This window comes from Halichoerus grypus, chromosome 4 (genome assembly GCF_964656455.1).
Source record: "Halichoerus grypus chromosome 4, mHalGry1.hap1.1, whole genome shotgun sequence".
NCBI lineage: Eukaryota > Metazoa > Chordata > Mammalia > Carnivora > Phocidae > Halichoerus > Halichoerus grypus.
The window spans coordinates 113,652,512-113,675,978 of record NC_135715.1 but is presented as its reverse complement, the minus strand read 5'-3'; the positions used below and the strand labels follow the sequence as shown (position 1 = coordinate 113,675,978).

Here is a 23,467-nt window from a genome sequence, read left to right as displayed (position 1 = left end):
TAGAGGTTTCAGTGCAGTTTTGACTCACGTGACCCTTCCAAGTACCCTATCCAAAACAGGATCTTCTTCAAAACAAAACACAACACCTCCAGTTCATGTGGTGAATGGCTCTGAGGAATTAAAACTTGCTGGTCCAAACGTACCATATCCTAATGCTATGTATGTTGAGTATATATTATGTATTAACTTCCCAAAAAATCAGTTTAGCAGAACATGCTGATGCTGTGGAAAACAATTTCAGTCTTTTGGTAGTGATTCAGTGCATATTCCATTCTAGTTTGCGTTTTCACTTGGTTTAGAAAGCAGTCCGGGTTGAGAATCCATTGGTGTGAACTATGACACAGTGCTCCCGTGGGGCTTTCCAATCCCTTCTTTTGAAAGCCACACGATAAACAAAAGCCTTGGCAACATTAAAAATGTAAATGAAAGCTAGCTTCCTTGACGATTACTCTTACTGATTACCCTAAGTGAAAATACCAGAATTCTTCCATTCCGTCAGTAAACTAGTTAATATCCTTTAGGAAGAGTGGTTTGTATATTTGATGACAATTTCGTAAGCCACATTTTTCTGTTGCCATATGAAAAGACAAGGTAACTAATGCCTGCTAGCCTCTGGTTTCCTAAAACTGGCAGGACTAATATACATACCTTGCGGGGAATACAATCTGCTTAGACTTATAAAGGGGGGAAACGCCACCCTTGACAAACTTCCTTTTCACCACTATCCCCATTCTTGCATATCTCAAGGTGTGAGCCTCGCCATAAATGACAAAGCTGCTGTTCCCCTTTTTAAGAAAAATGTATAGCTAAAGAAAAACCGTAAGCAAATCATACCATATTCATTTTTTTTATTTAACTCGGGGATGGAATGGGGATAGCATACATTTTATTGTACAATATTTAACAATCACTTATCCAAGGTGGGGTTTTATGGGGCTTTTTTTTTTTTTAACTTTTTGTTAAATACTTGCAGAAAAAAATAGCAAGTACAATTTGACAGTAGTACAACAACCTGTGCCCAAAACACTGACAAGAAATACAGAGTAAAGCTAAAATAATTGCTTACCAATATTTTGAGAGGTAACAAATAGGATATGGATTGAGACTGCATAAAAAATGTACTGCTGGTTGAATATCTGAGGTAAATGATGTTCAATCAAGATGCTACTTGTATCATTTTGCCCATAAATCAGTAAATAATTTTATGCACATTATACCAAATGTTTCTAAAAAGTAATTTTTTAAAAAGGTAAAAAAGAGAAACTGGAAAATATTTGTGGAGAAGCATTTTTTTTTTTAATAGTTAAGTTTAATTCCACTTAAACTTATCATCTGGCCAGGGTTTTTTTTCCCCTACCCGCCTGCATTTTACTTAAATGTAGCTGTTACTTAGGATTGAGGAAAGGAGGAAGAAGAGGTTCTTTTTCAATTTCATGATAGATGATTCTATTTTTAAATTCCAAACTTCTTGGGGTTTTTTCCTGATTGCATTTTCAAAACATCACCATGAAAGGTAGTGCAAATTCATGGGACCAACAATTTTGAGGCACAGTCTCTGTTCTGGAATTCACAAGGTACCTGTAATAAACATTCAAACAAGAGTCACACTTCACATGCTAAAAACGTCCTAGCATCTAAAATACATACAAGAGCTGTGCAGGGCATAGACTTCGAATAAAGCCAAACACTGGTTAATCCATCAGTCCTATGGCAGTTGATCATAAAGCATTCCTTACATGGAGATTTGGGCAAGGTAAAGAGTGGAAGTTAGAGCAGCAGTTCTGATGGGTATCAGAAAGGCAAAATACAAGACGAATCGTAAGGAGCACCATACACATGAGGAAAAAATTATTGGGGTCTCAGTTCACCCCAAAACAAAGAAGTCATCGTTTTTCTCATTCTTTGATCTTTCTTTTTTTCAGTATCCCAGCTCAAACTTTTTGTAAGCTTGCCCACTCTGTGCTGACTGTAAACCAAACATGAAAATGCCCTGCAAATGAAAGTTTTAACAAGACTAGGTATCAGGACAGGTAGTCACTGGAACATTCTTATTTTACTGCTTATAAAAAGTGTTTTTCTATTAATATAGTTTTCAAAAGGATACAAGTCTTAAAGTTGGTTAGCTAGAGTTAAGTACAATACCCAGGATTTCTAAAAATTTTTTCTAACATGAAGAGAAAACTATCTTTTGAATAACTGATCTTATAAAATTTATCACTAGTGCTCACATAAGCCAAACATTCATCATAATATTCCTTGTTTTTGTTTTGATTTGATTTTTTCTTACTTTTAAAATTAAATGTTTAGAACAGGTAGAACTTAGTCTTCAGGAGATGGACAATTTCTGTGTGAACATTGTCACTTTCCCATCTTGAATAGTTTCAAAGTGGAAGTTAAACCAAATCAGTTGAGATGTCAAGTACTTTTTGAAATAAAGAGGTGAACTCAACATTGAAAAGGGAATTCTTTAGGAATACAATGAAAACTTGGGTACATATGTGACCCAAGAGCACAAAGTTCTGCATGGTGTGTGGCACGCAGACAACAATGCTATTACTCTTCTTTCCCTCCCTGCTTTAGAGTCTGTTGACCTATGCATTATTTATAAATAATATAATTTATTATTCCCAGAGATTAAGTGCACATTATATGTAAAATGTAGTGTACTGTGTGGTTAAATAGCCATATGAAGGTAATACATTCACAGTGAGCTCCTGATAGTGACATGTAAAAAATTCTTTTATAAAATCAATGTATGGATTTTAAAATGACCTGACGAAAGTACGTAGCATAATACTGGCTATTTGTTGGTCAGTAATTTAGAAATTCAGGAAATTACTGTTTTACTTTGGCCTATATAAATTTGAGGAACAATCCAATTATATTCTAATCCAGTATTGTTTTGAAAAGCACTTTGGCACCTACCTACCATCGATTCCATTTTCTTATCAAGGATAAGGCATCAATCAACTATCCTAAAAGTCATAGTGTGAAAGCAATTTGCAGGAGGAGGCGAGGCTATATTACCTATATCAACATCGGTTACCTCTAAATGTCATTGCATATTTTAAGTTTATAAGTATAACTTGTTATCCCTGATTTGTTTTAAAGCAGTAACATTTGAAATCTGTGCTTAAAATTTAAAACCTCTATCCTAGGATAATTCTTTACATATCACAGACATCAAAGTATTACTCTGACAAGATGGCACCAAGCAGAAATATAGTGATAAAGTTACAAGTCTCAAAGCAGAGAGTGAGGAATTCTGGGTAATGACACTTCCTGAGGTGATCCTTAAACAGTGATAAAGAATGTCCCACACACTGTTCGGTGAAAAGAAATACACTACAATTTTACATACATAAATAGGAAAAAAATCTATTTTAAAAGAATAAAAATGAAGAGCTTTCCAGTGTCACAGCTCACTTTAAAAAATTTAAATCATGCTTTAAATTTTCAAATATTCCCCAAACACAGCACACCTAAAAAAATACTTAGGTAAATATGCAATAATTTGGGAACTGGATAGAAGGTGAAGCTTTAAAACATGGGAAAAAGGGGGAAATGATACCATTTTTTCATTTCAAAAAACACTTTTTTCCCTTAAATTACAAGCTAGCACAAGAAAAGCTAAAACACTGCTTAATGAATGGCCACTTAGTGTTGGCACTGACCATAGCTTACCTTTTTTTCTTAAATAACACAGTGAATTTGTAATACCTTGTTACAAAACATGGATCAATTTATTATTCCAATTTTGTTAGTGTTCTCAATTTTATAATTTAGCAACCGTGGAACTGAGGTATACCTTGTTGAGGGAGGTTAAAGTAATGCTTGGAAGCCTCTCTCCTGTACCCCACTCTGATGCCTCTGTTTATGTACACAGAACAGCAGCACACCAAACATTCACAAGCCGTGTCGTGTTGGCATTACAATAGTCATTCATACAAACACAACAGCAAATGCAATAAAAACAAGTTACCCTTTTTCAAATCTGAAATGAAAAGTTTTTGATTTAAAAAAAAAAGCAGTAGTTCATTTAAGGAATTAGTGTCTTCTGACAGACATTACGAAATCTGATGTCAGTTTTCAAACACTTGATTAGCCAGGTCCAAAAGATCCTTGATTTGGAGAGGGCTACGTTCTTCATGTACACTTTTTCAAAAGTTTCTTTATAGAGTCTGCAACTTCTCTTAGTCTCATGTCCTTCACGTCTCTGCTGCAGGCAATGCTGTAAGTCTCCCAGAGCCACATTTTTAAATGAGGGTCTTCTTCCTGACATGTCCAGGAGACCTCCTACTCATTTCTCACAGAAAATAAACTGTGAGCAGTTTCATCAGCTTAGCAGCTCCAGTTCAGAGTCCTGTTTCTCACTGTGGACACATGGTGCAACCATCATAGACTAGATTCTTTGGGAGGAAAGTCAACATTTGTCACCATCGTGACCACTGTTACAATGTCCTCTGTGGTAATGATATTTGTTAGTCTTTGCATCTGAGTGATTCTTTCACCTACACATCCAGCTGATAACCTGGCTTCTGCATCGTGATCCCAACATTCTTCTATCGTTTCACAGAGCATTGCCATTCCCTAAAAATGAAAAACATATTCAAACACTGTAGCAGATTTTGTTTTCTATTAGGAAACGATAAAATGTCCATAAAGAAATTGTTATTTTTGTGAGTCAAAGTTTCAAGATTAGCCAAGTTTGTTGTTATGTGTCAGCATTCACTTATGAGTATCTATTGTATGCAGGAAATGGACGAAAAGCACTAAGAAAAATCAAATTTCTTATAGCATCCGAGACTATCACAGGAGGTAATTAGGTTTTTTTAATTCCAAAAATCCCTAGCCATTGCATATAAACCAGGTCAGTTCAATGCTAACCCCTGATCTAGACTCAAAACCAAGGCTAATTTTTTTTTAAACAATTTTTATTGTTTTCTTAGTTAATACCGGCATTTCTGTCTTGCAGTTAAATAGAAAAAAAGGTTAGAAAAGCATCCTTGAGATTCTCTACCTGGTTTTTAATCCATGTTTCCAGTTATATTTGGACCACAATAACCAGGGCAATAGCGTTCCATTCTTCACCTACCTAAGTCTCTAGTTTTAGACCATTCTTAAGGACCTGAACAAAGTCCAGTCCCAAATCAAAAACATAGAGAACAGAAACTGCTTTACTTTAAAAATACCATCTTAAAGGAAGCTGGTGATCATCAAGGTTACCCACCTTTCCACATGCTCAGAGTCAGGTACTCCTTTCCCTGGGAAGCTCTCCAAACAAGAGACAAACACAGGACCATAGCAATGCAAGCCCCTTAGGTTTAATGACTTCATCTTCCCTCATAGCCCTAAAATTCTGTAGTTTGTAGACTCTAGACAATATCCTGTATGAAGATAACCTCCCCAGAAAATCGTCCCAGAAGTGTGCAGAGATAGAAATCATTCCTCTGAAAAGCATTTTATTGGAATTTCAAATGAAAAGCTAACTTACAGCATGTTTCTGCCAATAATCTCTTAAAACAGGCCTCTTTTTTTTATGCACAACAACTTCCTGCATGTCTTCAAGAGATGGATGCTGGCCAATTTCCTCCTCAAATGGCAACATGTATTCATCTACAGGTCCTAAAATGAAAAAAAAAAATCATTTTAATTCAAATCTTCCTGACTTCCAAACTGGAACAACCTTTCTGAAACATACTCTGTATCACCTTTTCCCAACTGTTAAATGCTATAATGACAGGAGATAAAAACATTCTCAACTACTTCTACCACATTATGACCCAAATGCTAGTTTAGGAGAAATCAAAAACTCTACAATTTGGCATAAGCCTGCTAAATTTGCATAAGGAGCTTTCTCATCTATTGTATGAGGAATATGCCTATCTCCATACACAGATAGGCCCACAGGGAACCAACAATATTTGCAAATCGAGGCTATAATATCCCTTTAAGTACTTCTCACAATTCAAATCAGACTGTAAACAGTGGTGCTTCCATCTAACAATTTGGGGGTCAGTCTCTTATAACCATCTTTATTCTGTGACACATCCTAACCCCCTACACGTTCTGCATGAGGAATTATGTACCTCAGAGTCACACGCCCTCCTCACAAAAGCTGCCAAAAATCGTTTTTAAAAAAATCACCAGCATACTCCAAATAGGGTTCCCAACTAGCCTTCAGAATATGCCTTCACAGACAAAATGTATTCAACAAAATAAATTGCTCCATTTTTCTTAGGCATACTCAAATAGGATAATGTAGTTACAAGTTAATACTAATATTTAATAAGCACTTACCCTGACTAGTAACTTCATATGTTATTTCCTTCCATTTTACACCTCCACAGAGTGAAGGTGACATTACCTCTATCTTACAGATAGGAAAGCAGCTCAGAAAAGTTCCATAATTTGCACAAGGGCATACAGCTGTTAGGTGGTAGAGTGAAATTTGAATCCATCTCTGCCACTAAAGTCTGTGTTTTCAATCACTGTGCTGTCTCCCCTTGACAGAAACCGTTCACTAAAGAGCAATTGCATATAAAGGGTCTGTATATGGACCTAAACCTTGTACAGATACTCCTACTCCTGGATAGGACATAAGTTATAAACAATGAATCACAAAGGAGGACATCTAACTCCAGCCTCTCCAAATGGAAGAATCCTTGATGCCTGGATAGTCCGTCTCCGCTTAAGCACTTCCAGTGACTCAGAGTACTGACATTCTAAAATGTCTATTTAACTCTTGCTATTCAAAATGTGGTCCGCAGCTCAGCAGCACTGGCACTGACTTGTAGCCTGCAAGAAATAGAAGTATCAGGCCCCAGCCCAGACCTACTGAGTCAACATGAACTTTATCAGGAGTTTAGTACACATTAAAGTCTGAGAGTCACTGAACTGAACCATCAACAATTAGCCATCAACCAATTTTAAAGTACTCACTTGAGCAATGTTCACACTGTCCCCTCCTGCCCCAATTTCTGACTTAAGGGTCAGAAATCCCTGACTCTGCAATTGTTTCATAGCACATGCCAAGCATTTTAGAAATATCAGCATCGGGTCGCCTGGGTGGCTCAGTCGTTAAGCATCTGCCTTCGGCTCAGGTCATGATCCCAGGGTCCTGGGATCGAGCCCCACAACGGGCTCCCTGCTCCACGGGAAGCCTGCTTCTCCCTCTCCCACTCCCCCTGCTTGTGTTCCCTTTCTCGCTGTGTCTTTCTCTCTCAAATAAATAAATAAAATCTTTAAAATATATATATGTATCAGCATCTGTCCTTCTCATTTTTCATAAAATCTTCCCTGATAACCGTTCTACCCCAAAACAAAGCATTTTTCACTTCTCTAAGCTCCCATTAACACTCTCTTAACATTCCTCAGGTATTACACTCATCCAAAATAACTTACTGAATATCTATGTACTGAGCACGAAGCTAGGCAATTCACACTTACCTTACTCTAGAGTCAATTGTCCAGGATATATTTTATCCCCTTAATTAAACTATACATTGCTTAAGGGCAGGGCCTTGTATATCCCCTACAACACCATATCCAATGGTTGGCTTTGGAGAGTTCACATTATTAAAGTTCTTATAAAATACATTTTCCTATAACATCTGCCATCCAACCTATTTCTGCTTCCATAAATGCACATAATAAATGTACTTCCTCTTCCACTTTGAGCCAAACTACACTGAACAGCTTACTCTTCCTCTAGACTTCTAAGCTAGAATTATATCCAAACTGCTTCAAACTTTCTTAGGTCTGGATCCACCCCCATGCCAAACCCCCAATCTTAGAAGAAGGAATGGCTATCCATTCCTGAGCACTCTACTAAGTTCCCTTTAAAAGCACAGTACCCCAAATCAAATTTCATATACCAGAGGTAGTCAGTCTGTCCTACACTGAGAGACCATTACAGTACTCAGAAAACATAGTATTCTCATAAATATACGTTAAGTTGGTTTAAATACTCCACACAACTTTCTTCTATGGTCTTTTCACAATCTGTAGGAAGTTTTTACGTAATTATAAATTAAAAGAAAACGATCAAGCTAATTTACATTTATCAAGATGTCTGCTTTATATTTTCGCGTCCAAAAAAAAGTACCGCAACACAAGTGAAGAGAATGGAGAACTTCTGAGAAGCACTAAAGATAGTATCTAGCACACTATAATTTTGTCACGCCAGGAAAATAGTATGCAAGCTTATTATCAATCGATCAGTGCAAATATTTATAGGACTTGAACAAGGACTTACATAACAAAAACAATAATTCTTTAGAACCACGGTGTGCAAGAGAATATAACTAGTGTTCATAATAACGTCTACATCAGCTCAGACTTTCAAGGCTGTAAGGAGACAGAATTTAACCTGTGGTATATCCAAAGACATGCTCAATTTTGTGCCCTGGAGGATGGACTGTAAATTCAATCTGGTTAAGTATATATTGACATCATGGGAGTGATGAATAGATTCAGCCTTGAGTGTCCTGAAGGGAAAATCCCCCAACTCTTCCTTTATCTCCTCTTGCCAAAAGAGTTGACTTTGCAACCTGGGGGCAGGCAGGACCTGCAGGACCTACCAAAGTGGCAGCCCTATCCCTACATTTGGATCAGAGTTTCAAATCTAGGTTTCACCATTTACCACCTTGAAGCTAAAACTGGCAATCTGCTTAATTTCTCCTTAAAATTTGAGCCTCAAATTGCTCATGTATAAAACTAAGATAGTAACTACCTCCAAAGGAGTTTTAGGAAATTAGCTAAAGGTATGTGAAGGGCCTAGTGCAAAATACATGGCAATGGTAAAGGATCAATACATGCCCATACCTTCCCTCTCCAGCCTGCCCCCATCCCCTTGCCTCCTGAATTCCGTTTAAGCCACTACCTCTTGGAGTCTACTTAAAAAAAGTTTTTTGTACTTTGAAATATTACCTTTTGAGTATAATCATCCCTTTTCATATATGTGTAGTAGACAACAGGCATATCTTTTTTTTAAAAAAAATATTTTTTCCCTTACCATCTGCGGCAGTACAGCGAGAAGCCAGTTCCCACAGGACTAATCCCATGGCGTACATATCTATCCTCAAAAATGCATCCCTTTGGAAGTTTATAGCACCCTCTAATACCTCTGGAGCCATATACCTCCGGGTACCAACCTGAAAAAGATGTTGAAAGCAAACAGTACTCATTCATTAACTTTATGAACTAACATTTTATGATTTTGTAAAAAGAATCAAAACCAAATGTGGTCTGCTATCGTATCAGGTAAGGGAACCAAATTATGACCACCAGACTACAGAGTCAAGGAGCACTGTATTCCATTTCAAGTAATAACAGCCAAGACACTAGAAATGGGAAGTTTCCATCAGCAGGGATTTCTTAAACAGAGTACTATGCAGCTCTGAAAAAACATGAAATAAATCTGGACTGATATGGAAAAGTTTCCAAAAACACTGTACAGCAAGGAACAAAGCAGTATATATACTGAGATCCTTTCTGGATACACTTTAATAAATATATCAGCAAACATTATGCTGGCGCTGGCTTAGAATTTTTTCCCCCTTCTGGAAGTAATCACAAAAACAATGGTTGTTCTGTTGGGAGACAAGGACAAGAAAACTATACTTCTCAATTGTACCTTTGCATCCTGTTTGAAATGTGTATCTTTAAAAAAAAAAGAATACTCATTTTTGAGGGTTTCTCTTTCTTTATTAACAAAAAGTAGTAATATAAAACTTAAAAAGAATTAGCCAAGTAAAGAATGGATAAACTTTTAAAAGTTCTGTTTCTACAACGTGTACATATTTATTCATTCATGAATTCTGCCTTGGAATTCTTTATATCTGTCCCTAACAATTTGGTATTTCTTAGTATTGGAACTATGGTTACTAAGCTACTATAGCTAGCCTTGGTTGGTGCTTGACAATATTCACATATGAATGCTTAAAAAATTCTTATAGGATAGCTGGGTGGATCACTCTAATTGAGTTTTTGGAGATCTAGGGAGTGGCCAGATAATGGTATTCCGAAAAGCTCTATCCTCAGGTGACTGATCTCTAGATTACAAGTTAGACAATTATCTGTGAACGCACATACAATAGAAATGTCTAAAAAAGGGAATAGATCACTAAGACTCCAAAGCTCAAGTTTTTAATTCATTTAATAACAACACTTTAAAGAAAGAAAAAAACAGTAGCTCTGCTTTTTTTGCATCTTTAACTGTACCATAAGCAAGCATTTCTCAAAAGTTTACTTTTCTCTTAAAGATAAATGTATTAAGGAAGGCACATGTGGTGATGACCACTGGGTGTTATATGCAACTAATGAATCGTTGAACACAACAAAAACTAATGATGTATTATTATGTGTTAGCTAATTGAATATAAGAAAAAAAAGTTCTTAGCAGAAAAAAAAAGATATATGCCATCCAAAGTACTTTTCTTTTTTTTTTTTTTTTTTTTTTTAAAGATTTTATTTATTTATTTGACAGAGAGAGACACAGTGAGAGAGGGAACACAAGCAGGGGGTGTGGGAGAGGGAGAAGCAGGCCTCCCGCCGAGCAGGGAGCCCGACGCGGGGCTCGATCCCAGGACCCTGGGATCATGACCTGAGCCGAAGGCAGACGCCCAACGACTGAGCCACCCAGGCGCCCCCCAAAGTACTTTTCTTATAAAGTGACAACTACCTTCTTAGTGTAAAATGTCCTCTCTTTTGTAAATTAATAAGATAAAAACCTTATCTTTATATATGTAAAATGTACAATAACATGAATTTTGAAATTTTCTGGTACAAGAAGTCTAAAGTCAAGTAACCAGTGATGTAATAAGTAATTATTTTTACCTCCTCATGTAAACCAATTGAGAGGACAGTAAAAGGTAGGAATAAGTCTCAAATTTTTTTCTTAAGAAAAGGGGGGAAGAGGGTTATGAAGTGCCAGAGGATTAAACGGTTCCCCACATTTAGTTTTATGATAATCACACAAGTCAGCTCCCTGGGCCTCTTGCACAATCTCCCTCCTCCGCAATATACTCCATAGGACTGCCTTCATTCCCAAACACATTTGGTATCAACTTTCCTAGAACTGACTGCTGACCATTGCTGTAAACTAAATTCTTGTATCATCAGTCAGTATTGCCAAAATTTGTTATGCTGTGATTCTTTAATAACTATTCTTGGAGGTCAATAGGATATACTGGGAAAAACGAAAGCTGACAGATAACCAAGTAATTTCCATGATTTGAAAGATGAAGAAATAATCATGCCAACTTTGTAAGGAAATGTCACCTTTCAGGTCAAACTGGTTTTCTTAATAAAAAGGTGATCTTGGGCGCCTGGGTGGCTCAGTTGGTTGAGCGACTGCCTTCGGCTCAGGTCATGATCCTGGAGTCCCTGGATCGAGTCCCGCATCGGGCTCCCTGCTCAGCAGGGAGTCTGCTTCTCCCTCTGACCCTCCCCCCTCTCATGTGCTTGCTCTCTCTCATTCTCTCTCTCTCAAATAAATAAATAAATAAATCTTTAAAAAAAAAATAAATAAAAAAAATAAAAAAATAAAAAGGTGATCTTGTAGGCGTGAAAGCACCTTTCCTCGCCTCACAGTTTCTGAGAATAAAATATATGGATAATGTTTTTTTAAAAGATTCCCATTGTTCAGAGCTCTTTGTACAAATCTTAACTAGAGAGAGTTAATTAGGCTCTTTGCTCAGGGCTTTGCAAGTGCTCTGAACTCTGGAGAGAATTCAAAGAAAAGCTGTAAAATTGGCTAAAGAGTTAATGAAGCACTAAACACCAAGAAGCAAGAAACTGTAATTGTTGTGTGGAAAAATCAGGCAATAGATATTAATACATAGTAGCATGAACAGTAACTGATTGTTCTGCCATTCCTCTTAGGATGATGAAAGAATTAACAAATTAAAACTACTGTGTTATTACTAAGAACTCCCTAAGAATGAGGTCTACTTCAGTGTGTTGGAGTCTAACTTGATTAGTTTTAAAAATAGAATCCCATGACATGTGTCTAAGTTGTTTTATGAATTGATTGATCTAAACCACTTGAGTTCCTAACAGTCCTTCACCACCACATGAAAATGTCTTCCTCAGTAAATTTAACATAAGAGTCATTTTATATTAGATGCTGATTTAATAACCGTCACAGTAATTTTAGATCAATTCAATCTAGATGTGCCATTCTAAGAAAATATGGGACAAGATTATTTTTTCTTACAGTTTATAGTTACTATCCTTACCTGTCCATGGGTATCACCTGCAGACTTGCCAGCCTCAAATTTTAATGCCAACCCAAAGTCAGCAATGCAAGCTGTCAGATTGTTTTTCAACAGCACATTTTTACTCTTGATGTCCCTTGCAAATAGAAAGATAAAGTATTCAAATTAATTTTAAACAAGTTATCTTTTAAAATTTTTCATTGAAAGTGGGAAAGAAGGAGACTAAACTACAGAAGTATGATAAACAGGAAAAAGGAGGGAGAAAAAGCTTGAAGCACAAGAGTAATAAACTCCTATTCATAACATGGACAATAAGAAGGAACTCTGTCCATAAAGCAGTTTTATTAAAGAGCTGCTATTCCAAAAATACTGTCTAGCCTACATGTTATCTATGTTATTCCTACCTACCAATCATAAAATTGCTGGTTTTTTGAGGTAAAATGAATATTTCAGAGTTTATAGTTGGAAACACCCATTGCAACTGAAATTTAAGAAACCAAACAGTACATTAGGAGAAGGAAGGGAAAAATGAAGGGGGCGGGGAATCGGAGGGAGAGATGAACCATGAGAGACTATGGACTCAGAAACAAACAGGGTTTTAGAGGGGAGGGGGGAGGGGGGATTGGTTAGCCCGGTGATGGGTATTAAGGAGGGCACGTACTGCATGGAGCACTGGGTGTTATACGAAAACAATGGATCGTGGGTCACCACATCAAAAACTAAAAAAAAAAAAGAAAGAAACCAAACTGAAAGAATACTCAAATAATTGGGGCCTTTTGCCTACTGGTACAGGCCTACATATTAGAATGGACCCTTATTTTAGTGGTTCTTCGATTCACCAGCCTTGTAGAAAAGCATCTCTAGGAATGTATACCAGAAAATTTTCACCATAAACAAACTGCTCCAGCTAGATCCTGGTGTTCTGTAAAGAGTAACCCTTTTAAAGCAATCAGATAACTTCTTTCACACACTAGCTTCAACTGATTCATCCTAGAGATTACTATACTCTAGTTACATACATCTATGCCATGAGCAGTGGTTAAATTTATGTGCACAGACACAGAGACCAAGAGTGGGACAGAGGAGACACAGGTAGTCACCCACAAATGCTCCAAAACCAATCAATTTTAGCCTCAAAAGATTTTTAGGAATCCTACTCCTAATAACCTTTGGGGGTGCCAAAGGATTAGTTCCCTATAGGACTAGGTGAGACGAGCAAAAATCCAGGAAGAGACAGACTGTATGCAGGAAAGTGAGAAAAAAGGGGAGCTATTTCTGAGGTAGAAATCATTCAAGGTTTGCAAAATCAATCTATTTTATTAGAGTTGGATTAAAAGTAATGCCTCCAAGCAACCTAAAACACCAACTAGTGGCACTCAATTATCTGCTAAATGAATTGGTTCATACCAACTTTTAAAGCAACCGTGTTTTTTTAATTAAGTGTATAATGGACACACAATGTTACATTAGTTTCAAGTGTACAACATTGTGATTCAACAAGTCTATGTATCATGCTATGCTCACTCAAGTGTAGTTACTCTCTGTTACCATACAATACCATTGATTATATTCCCTAATGTTGTACCTTTTATCCCCATGACTTACTTATTCCATAAATGGAAGCTTGTATCCTACTCCTCTTCACCCATTTTGTCCATACTCCCACTCCCACCCCCACCCTCTCCTCTGCCAACCATCAGTTTGTTCTCTGTATTTACAGGTCTGTTTCTAAAGCAACTATCTTTAAATTGAATACACAATGGCAAACTGATCCCATGTTTAAAGGAACTAACATTTTCCCTTTTGAGGGTATGACAACTACTGGCTTCAAGCCCATTTATTCAAATGATGCCTCCCTCCACCTCAGCTCAGGTAATGATCACATGGTCATTACAAACAAGAAAAAAAGATACTCAAAGTCTCTCCTTAATTACATCTTATTATATCACTGAAGTAAATCATGTTTTAAGGCAAAACAAATTTCTTTTTCCTTTGAGATAGACAAAATACACTTTCACTCTTAACCATGCTTTCAGAAATAAGATAAATTAAAACACAGGTCAGTAATTAAACTCTGCTAATGATATTAAATATATACATTACCCAAAATACTTCCTGGCCATTCTCAAAGCTAATTTGAAAATCAACTGCCTCCTCTAGCATGATTAGGTAATTAGGGGGAAAACAAATTTTGCACAGTAGATTAAAAGTTTAAATAATAAATACTGAATTATTTGGGAAAATAATGTAAATTTAGCTCTACCTGTGAGATATGGCAGGTTTGTGGCCATCTTTTAGGCCAGGTATATCCTCATGCAAATATGCCAATCCTCTAGCCATGGTTTCTGCAATATGACACAATTCATTCCAAGAGACCACATTAGCCTTAAGAAAGTCTGACAGTGAACCCTAAAGAAAAAGGGGAAAAAAAACAACTTATGCTCTGGACAAAAGCCATTTGACATGGAGAACTTTCCTTTTTACTTTTAAGAGATTATGGAAGGCAATATATCTTTACTTTTAGTGAATAATAATATCCAAAAAAACAAAAACAAAAACAATCTTTCTGGAAGGGTTCAAGTTTCACACTAGTAAACATTTGACTAGAATGGAATACGTCTAATCTTTAAAGGTTTGCTACAAGGCACAATTTCCTCCTATTTTGAAGGCAGAAGTTAAAAACAAACAAACAAACAAAAATACTATTTGAAAATCTAGAGTTCAGGAAAATATTTAAAACGTTAAAATACACTGACTACAAGGATGTTAGTTATATCATAGGACTAGGAAAACACAAAATTAAGACATAGAAGCAACTATGTCAGAATCTTCCTCTAGAGATTACTACTATCCTTCTGGTCAAGAATTTAGAGACATTTAAGAGCCACCTAGATCTGACAATGATGAAACTAATTGCCAAGTCAACACAATTTCCTATTTCATTAACATGTACTTTCATACTAACTATGAAAGTAGAGAAACTGAGGGAAAACAGCAACTGCGTTTTGGTGATAATTACAAATTAGTGACAGATCAAAGATCAGATAAATCTCCTGACTCTAGTTTTGTCACTAGGCTACACAAAATTCAAGCTAAAAAATGGTCCACATAATCAAGATGGATCATGAATGGTAAATGAAAATGACTAAGCACCGGCTACAATGAAATAATTATTTGTAAGAGAGGTAACTGCAGCACAAGAAATAAGGGACAAAAGACTGGTTTTACGTAAGTAGAGGGTTAGGTGAAAAAGTTGCCATCTTTCCTCTTTTATTAAAATAAATTAGTTTTTAAAGGATTTTTATTTATAAATATTAACCAACTATAACAACATACTGTTCCCAGAAAAACAAGTCTGAGGGATTTGTAGCCAACATTAAGGAGGTAAACTTTCCTGAGTTAAAACGGAAAGTAGTTTTACCTTTTCATGAAATGCTGTGATTAGCCAAAGATCCACATCAACACTGGTGCCTCGTTTTTCTGCACCAATGAACTGTAATATGTTCTCATGCTTCATTCCAGGTAAACTATAAACTTCATATTCATTTTGCCATGATTGTTTGTCCTAGAGTTAAAAAGAAAGAATAGTAAGAGTGCAAAGAACACAGGCAACTAAGCCGTATCTAAGAGATTACTCAAGTAGATTGTAAGGCAAAATTTAAAAATAAAGCTAAGTATGAAAAGATTCTTTGATTTTGTCTTATTTTTTCCTAAAAGAAATCTAAGAATAAGGTAACAACTCTCTGACAAACGCCTGCCCTGCCCCACTCCCTGAAACATACTCTTCTGTGTTTCCAGTTTGTAAATACAGGAGTTATCATCGGAAATGGTGCACATCTGTATCTAACAACGGCAACACATTCTGCTGACAATTCCATAATACAGTGTCATTTCATCACGGTGTGAAGTTACTTGTGTTTATTCAGAATAATCTCCCTGAAGTACGAATTTCAGGTAGAATGACTTCATCTCAATAGAAAACAATTTTTTGTTCAAAGATTAACATCATATCAAACGTTTTTAAAATGTTGAGAATACCCTGCAAAGCCAATGGGAGCACAATAGGGTATAAATAGGCAATACAATAATTTAAAACACTCTATACTCATTTGTGACTGCAAGCAACCCATGCCTACTCCTTGCCTACATGTCTGCTTATAAAGAATTAGTTTCTCTTCACAGTGGAAGAATAATGAAAGTCGGAGGCACCATAGCGTAATGGTTAGGAACCCTCTGGATCCAAACTATCTTAAGAACCTTTGCCAAGTGACAATCATTCAGTTTCCTCATTAGCAAATGGGGACTACAGTGTCTGCCCCATAGGGTTGTTGTATTATGTATATGTGTGTTTTCTATATATGGGCAATATATGGACACCTATTACTGAGTACTCCTATATAAAGCACCTCTTCCTGACAGTAAGAAGCATTCAATAAAATATTAGCTACTGTTACTCTTGCTATTGTTACCCTTGTGTTAATATCCAAAGGCCTTTCTCTAACTTTTAAGCTTCTTCCCACAATGAAAGAACAACCCTGAATTTGTCAATCTTAGCAGAACAGACTAGACTCTTCCATTAAGAACTATAGTTTTAAAGTATCTGCACTGCTACCAAAAAAGGCTTTAGAGGAGGCAACAAAGATAAAAGCTAGGTATATTAAGACAAAAGAAAAAACGGATTCTGTAACTCTGGAATGAGGAAGATCCACTGTGCAGATACAGTGGCAGAGCCTGAATCACCAAACCCAACCAGGACCAGAGCAGCACACAAGGCATTAGCTAGAGGGCTGTGAAGCAAGACAGGGATGAAGAAATCAGCATAGATCTATACCACCAATGGACTCAAACAAAACATAAGAACAGCTCAGAGGTGCATTAGACCAGGGTTTTATGAGGTCAGCCCCCTTTAAAAGAGAAACAAGTCAACAGTAAACCAATTATCTGAAATCTTGATTCACTGCCTCTGAAAATTCACCAAACAAAATCTGAAATGATTACATGGGCACTCAAAGAAAGACAAAAATGAATCAGTCTGGTAATATACCTCTAAACAAGTCTAAAACCAGTATGCTATTCCTTCATTCTTCTCTTTGTTTTCTGATAATGTCAATGGGATATTAAAAGTGAACCAACGAAATTCTATTACTGGAATCCTCCACTAATACTACATTTCTGTAGTATCTTTATTGGCAAAAGATCTCCTTTATGTTCATTCACTGGAATTCCACCCCTCCGAACAGACAGAAGGACTGCTGTACCATGAGTCCCATTCCTCAGATGAGAAGGCAGACAAAAGGACTAATCGCTTTCCTCAGTATCACGAAGAACCACCCAGAAACGTGGTTTGTGTTTTCGGACTATTTCTGAATTACAGTAATCGAGCCAGTTGCACCTTTTACAAAATATACGCAGATGAGAAAGACGCAATAACATACCTGTATTGGAAATATCTTCACAGCCACGTACTCATTGAGCAGCTGGGCTTTCCACACACAACCAAATCTTCCCCTTGCTTTCACTTCTAATAACTGCAGTGGCTTCAAACCTAGTAATGGAGAAGGTGGGGGTGGTCCTGGGTCCTACAGATAAACAATAACAGTAGTTATCAGAAAGCAGCACATGATACAGATCAATGCTAAATATGAGAAAAAAAAGTGAGTATACTGAGGAATCAATTGACAGAAACAGGAAACACATACAAATGACACTAACTTCAATCTTACTAAAACTGAGTTCTCAAGCATTACTAGTTATTTATAGTGATCGTAAGGCAATAAGGCAAGCCACTTGAATTGAGAGTTTTCGTAATGACATTCAGCACTATTGCTATATAAGGACAGCAGTAGAAATGACCTCAAATCATTTTGAGTCAGTCTCACTAATTTTCTGGACTAAGATCTTCTGTAACCTTTAGGATATTATTAACAGTATTTCAACGGTTTCATCAAGTTGGTACTTCATTAGAAGATGCCAGCAACAGCAAATTACAGCTATTTCTCAAAGGAAAACAATCCTCAAAATCCACTTTCTCCAATGACTGTTTATCTTTAAATCTTTTCTTCATTAATCTCAGAAATGCACAGTCATTCTCAAATACATTGCAGATAAGTGTATAAAATACAAAGCACATAAATATGTTAATAGCCAAACTTTTCTGTTCATTCTAATTTTTCAACCTAACAATCCCTTTGCTTATAATTAATTACCTCCCCAAATTGACCTGAGATAAAAATTATTAGTCTGATTGGCAAAGAAAGCAGAAATTATAATCCAGAAAATGAGTGTTCCTCGTAATAGATGGCAAGATAAATGAAAGAAAAATGTACTGCTATAGTTAATTTTGAAAATGGAGCAAATATAGTATATAAATAGGGGTACAACATTTACAAAACACAAGAGCATCCTTCCTATACAAAGCAGAATGGCAACCCTCACTGGAAGCATTGTATCATTTCAGTATCTGCAACTAAAACAAGATGTAGGAAGCCTTTTGAAAAGCTTCCAGAGAAAAGTAATAAAAATGTATGAAGGGTTGCATAATGAGTATTACAAAGAACTAAAATTTCTGTGGCAACAGCAACAGACACTGTGACACTGGGTGGCATCTAAGTCGCTTGGAAATAGTATGTCCTCCTGTATCACGGCATCTCTCTCTTCCTTTCCTCCCCTTTTAAGAAAAAATCCCCTCTTCTAATGCCCCAAGACTGGCAGTGCTCCCTTTGGGTGCTATTCAGCCCACTGGTGTCACTCAAGATTTTAAACAGTTGACACCTGCACTAGAAAGACCCTCAAAAATAGAAATACTGCAAAGTATTAAAGAGGACAAAGGTGCAATTTCTTTGTAGGCAATCCTTTACAAAATGGCTTGAGAATTCCTACTTCAAAATAGTATGATAAACTAGAAAACTTCCTGTGACTCATTTCAACCTCAGATATTTATTTTTAAAATGTCTACAAAAAGTTGCTTTGCCTTCACACATTCAAAAGACAAAAGGTTATAGTAGAGCTAAAGAGTGTTGTATAGTTTAACAGAGTGACGAGTCCAGAAAGTCAGATACAAATCTTAAAGAAGTATGGCCCCTAAAGTTATGATTCTTACTGGAAAGGGACACAAGACTCTAGGGAGAGGTTTTATCAAACTTAAACCCACCCTACCTCATTGCTCGACTGGTCATTTATAACTGTAATAAGAGATGCTACTGACAGGAGCAGGCTGCGGATGTGGATGTGGAGACAGGAGGGAAAAAGGTGGGAAACTAGTCTTGTAGAGGCAGAGGAAAGCACTCATGCTCAAAGTCCAAGAATTATTAGATAACTGCATAAAATAATTATGCTAACAGGAAAAAGTTCAATCTGAAAAAATTTAAATAACTACGAAGTTAAAAATCAATGATTCCCCTTCTTTAGAACTAAGTCAGAAATGTCGAGTTTTCAAAGCAGGCAGGGATACCAAAAATTTAAGTATGCAGATAAGAGCTGAAAGCTCAAGAAGCAAAATAACCACGTAAAGAAGAAAATGGCTCTTAACTTAAACATTAAGATGTTTAATAACTTTTAATATAAACTGATAATGTCTCTCGATAACATATGACATTACCCATTCTCTGTTCTAAGGCGTACCAACCACATGGATATGATTCAGTCTATAAAACAGGATTCAGAGGACTTAATCCACATCTCAAATTAAGACTATGCCACCAGTTCAAAATACAATTTTAATATAATACTAACCTTAATTTTAGGAAACATACAATAACTTTCAATGTCTATATTTAGAGGGAAAAAGATCACCGAATATTTTCCAAAAGCACAAATAAACTCCAAGGTTCCCATAAGTTTCCAAGTCTTTGTTGGGCAAGTTTCTAAGCTACCATTATCAGTAAAAAATCTTAGCTCACTCTCCTAATGATACTACCATTCTATTCAGCCTTCTATCATAACAGCCTGAAACAGACTGTTGTTAAAAGTAAGAAGAATACTGGCGAATTTTTAAAAGGTGAGGAAAATGTCTACAAAGGCACATTCCTACAGAATGTCAAACTTTTAGAAATGGTACGTGTTTTTAAGTAATACTCTATAATACTTAAAAGGTGAGACTCAAAAACAAGTAATTAAAATACAGACCATAACTCTACAAAATATATAATGCCAATATGGCTTTTTGCTTTTTTAATGAAAAATTACTAGCATATTCTCTTCCATACTTTTCAGCTCTTCATTAAATTTACAGGAAGCTTTAACTGCATCTCTAATATCTGGCTTTTTACTTATCCTATCATCTGAGACTATCAAATTATTTGTAGTTTATAAGCATCATTATACTAATTTACCCACAAAAAACTCAATGCAGTTTACCCTTGAACAACATGGGTTTGAACTTTAGGGGTCCACTTCTATGTGGATTTTTTTCTAATAAATACAGTACAGTCAGTACGGTAAATGTATCTTCTCTTCGTTACGATTTTAATAACATTTTCTTCTCTCTCGTTTACTTTATTGTAAGAATATACTATATCATACATATAACATACAAAATATATGTTAATCGACCATTTGTGTTATTAGTCACAAAACTCAGTAGTTAAGTTTTGGGGGGAGTAAAAAGTTATACACAGGTTTGTGCACGGCATTGGGACCCCTAAGCCCTGCACTGTTCAAGGGTCAACTGTACCTGATTCTAGGAATAAAGATTTATACCTTTAAAATATATCAACACCTGGCGAGACAAATTTGGGCTTGAACTTCATAATGACAGCAACATTCTGATATTATCATAAAACATGACTTTGCCCCGCTACACAGAAAACCAGCTTTGGGGGATCAACTGCGAGGACTGGGGAATTCCTGAAAACTTTTCCTAAGTCTCCAGTTCTCTTGCAATCCCCACGCTATTTTGCACAGTTAAGAAGACATGCAGTAGAACGTGCCTCCACTTAGATCTCTTCTTTACCCATTTGTATATGAAAATTACGGCATCAGGAGACATCATGTTGAGAACCAACAAATGGCAATCACTGAAAATCGTGCCCCCATCCCAATACTGCTACCCAGTAGGATTACTATACTCAAGACTGGAATAAATTAGCAGAAGTGAAGAGCTGCTAAGTAGTCTATGATCATTGTACTTCTTCTGAGTTCTCAAGTGAGAAGGGTAAATTCTAATCTAAAAGCCTTCAAACTCTAGAGAGCAAAAGATCAATTTATACTTCTCTAGCCAGCCCGTTTGCTAAGGAGGCTAAAGATGAAAGAAACTATCTGAAAATATAGATTTCACATTAAAGGATAATGGGTTTCACCAGAAAGTCAGCTCCTGGTAAAAATGAGCATATGCTGACATTAAGCTAGTGACATACTAGCCATTAGGTGTTAACATCTAATCAACTAAGTTTCTACATTCCAACTCAGATAAGTATAAATGTGGTTAACAACTCTTTGAAAACCAAAAACTATTACTGTGGCAAATCAATCATGTTTTTAATACTAAAAGTGGTAAAAAAAAAAAAAAAAAAAAAAAATTCCGTAACACAAATTTATAAAGGATGCACAATAAAGCAACAACAACAAAAATCTAAGAAAAAAATGTTTAATATGCATCCACAAAAAGTTCCACAACCATAAAACAAACATCAATGCATCTTACCTCTATCATTATATGAAAGGCGTGCTTGTGAAGAAAAAACACAGGCAAAAGAAATTACGATTTATATCCAGAATGAAATGAAAAATGACACATCAGTTACAAAAGTGAAGGAAGGAGAATAATGATTTAGCTTTTTAAAAGTTGGCAATGATCCAATGTATCATATTTTTAAAATAAGAACTGGGAACACTTTCCTTATAAAGGGAGGAAAGTAATATCAAACAAACAAAAAACTTGGATATCACCTTTCAGATGAGGGGCATTATTGTATAGACAACTCTAGTATGACCCCAAATTACCTGATCCAATGAACTTCAAGCTAGCAAACTACACCGAGTCTTAAATAATTGTTACTTGTTTTCTAAGAAGTTCTAGAGTCTAAACTGGATGAGTAAAACAAGCAATTTAATTGAGAAAATACGCGCTGGAATTGGCTTCTGGACACGAGAGGGCAGTATTGCCTTTAACAAAAACTAGAAGCAGCACAGAAGAAATTTTTACGTAACCAGAATAAGTTCCTCAGCCCACACTTTGGCAGTTGTTTTAAGAGTCTCTGAAATCTCCCATTTCCTGAACTGCTTCACTCCCTTTTCATGGAAGATATCATAATAAATTAGAAAAATGTTTCTAGTGTCTTTGTGTGTGCAACATAAACAATATACTAGGGTAAGAAAATAAAGACGGGGAAGAATAAAAAAATGAGAATTAAGTAGAACATAGTGACAGGCCAGGCCCATTGTTGACTTACTAGCCACATTGAGAGTGAAGAAGTCAAGCAGTGGTGGCCCTGGGAACAAGTATCCATACATACTTTTCAGTCTGAGGACACTCAGATACTGATAGAGAACAAGATTTTCATTTTCCCAGTCATCCTAAAATAGTTAGGGGCCTAAATTTAAAATTAAGAGAAATACTGTCACCAGTGTAAAAGGAGGCTTCAAATCCCTCCAATCACTGAGTATATCTGCCGTTTCCAGTATTTCTACAATATTTATACAGAGAATAGCACTGACAAAAAAAGATTTGATAATTCATTTATCTGTACCCGTAGTTTAACTAGTTTTGCTTCCTTCTTGATTTTCTCCTGTGATAATGATTCAGGATTATTTATAATTCATTGAAAAGGCTTAGCTAATCCTACTATCAAAACATCTTATCAGTACTGCAGAGTAAAATTCATCCCTTGAAAGAAATACATGCCAAATGAATAGCTAGACTTTAGCTTCCCAAGGCCTAGGTATCTCTCAGGTTTTGTTTTCATTACAGGTACTACAGAGATAACCCTGCCACTATAATAACACTATGCAAGTAGGTCCATGTATCTTCCCAAAAAGGGTATCTTTGCTCAATATACTTCTCAATAAATGAACATTAGAGTAAGTCAGAGAATGATCAAGCTAAACAAGGGACACCAAGAACAGGCCTCAATGCGTAAACTATGTTATAAAACAAAAGGGTCAAAACAGAATCCAAAAAAATTAAATCACTGAAATACACGGATAACAAGTAACCAAATAAAACCATCTGAATTCACAACATGGAAAATGAAACTTGAGTATCATGCACTATAACTGGAGAGAACAGTGAAAACCAAATCAGCACATTA

The 23,467-nt window shown here is 36.1% G+C and overlaps 1 protein-coding gene across 3 annotated transcripts in view; it reads right to left on the bottom strand.

Annotated features, from left to right (window-relative positions):
- Window positions 1–831: 831 nt before the first annotated feature.
- ACVR2A (activin A receptor type 2A) overlaps window positions 832–23,467 on the bottom strand; it is an 85,207-nt gene continuing 62,571 nt past the window's right edge. The window contains exons 5-13 of one of the 3 annotated variants that reach the window (XR_013447133.1): window positions 21,862–21,885; window positions 17,657–17,800; window positions 15,643–15,786; window positions 14,485–14,630; window positions 12,243–12,357; window positions 9,017–9,155; window positions 5,495–5,625; window positions 3,983–4,590; window positions 832–1,578 (exon numbers count right to left, since the gene is read on the bottom strand). Coding sequence is in view for 2 of the 3 variants with exons in the window: in XM_036064773.2 (XP_035920666.1) it covers window positions 4,396–4,590; window positions 5,495–5,625; window positions 9,017–9,155; window positions 12,243–12,357; window positions 14,485–14,630; window positions 15,643–15,786; window positions 17,657–17,800; window positions 21,862–21,885 (1,038 nt within the window). In the remaining variant the exon portion in view is untranslated. Of the gene's footprint in view, window positions 4,591–5,494; window positions 5,626–9,016; window positions 9,156–12,242; window positions 12,358–14,484; window positions 14,631–15,642; window positions 15,787–17,656; window positions 17,801–21,861; window positions 21,886–23,467 lie in introns of all 3 variants that reach the window. The other 2 variants (XM_036064773.2, XM_036064774.2) reach the window with 2 other exon arrangements.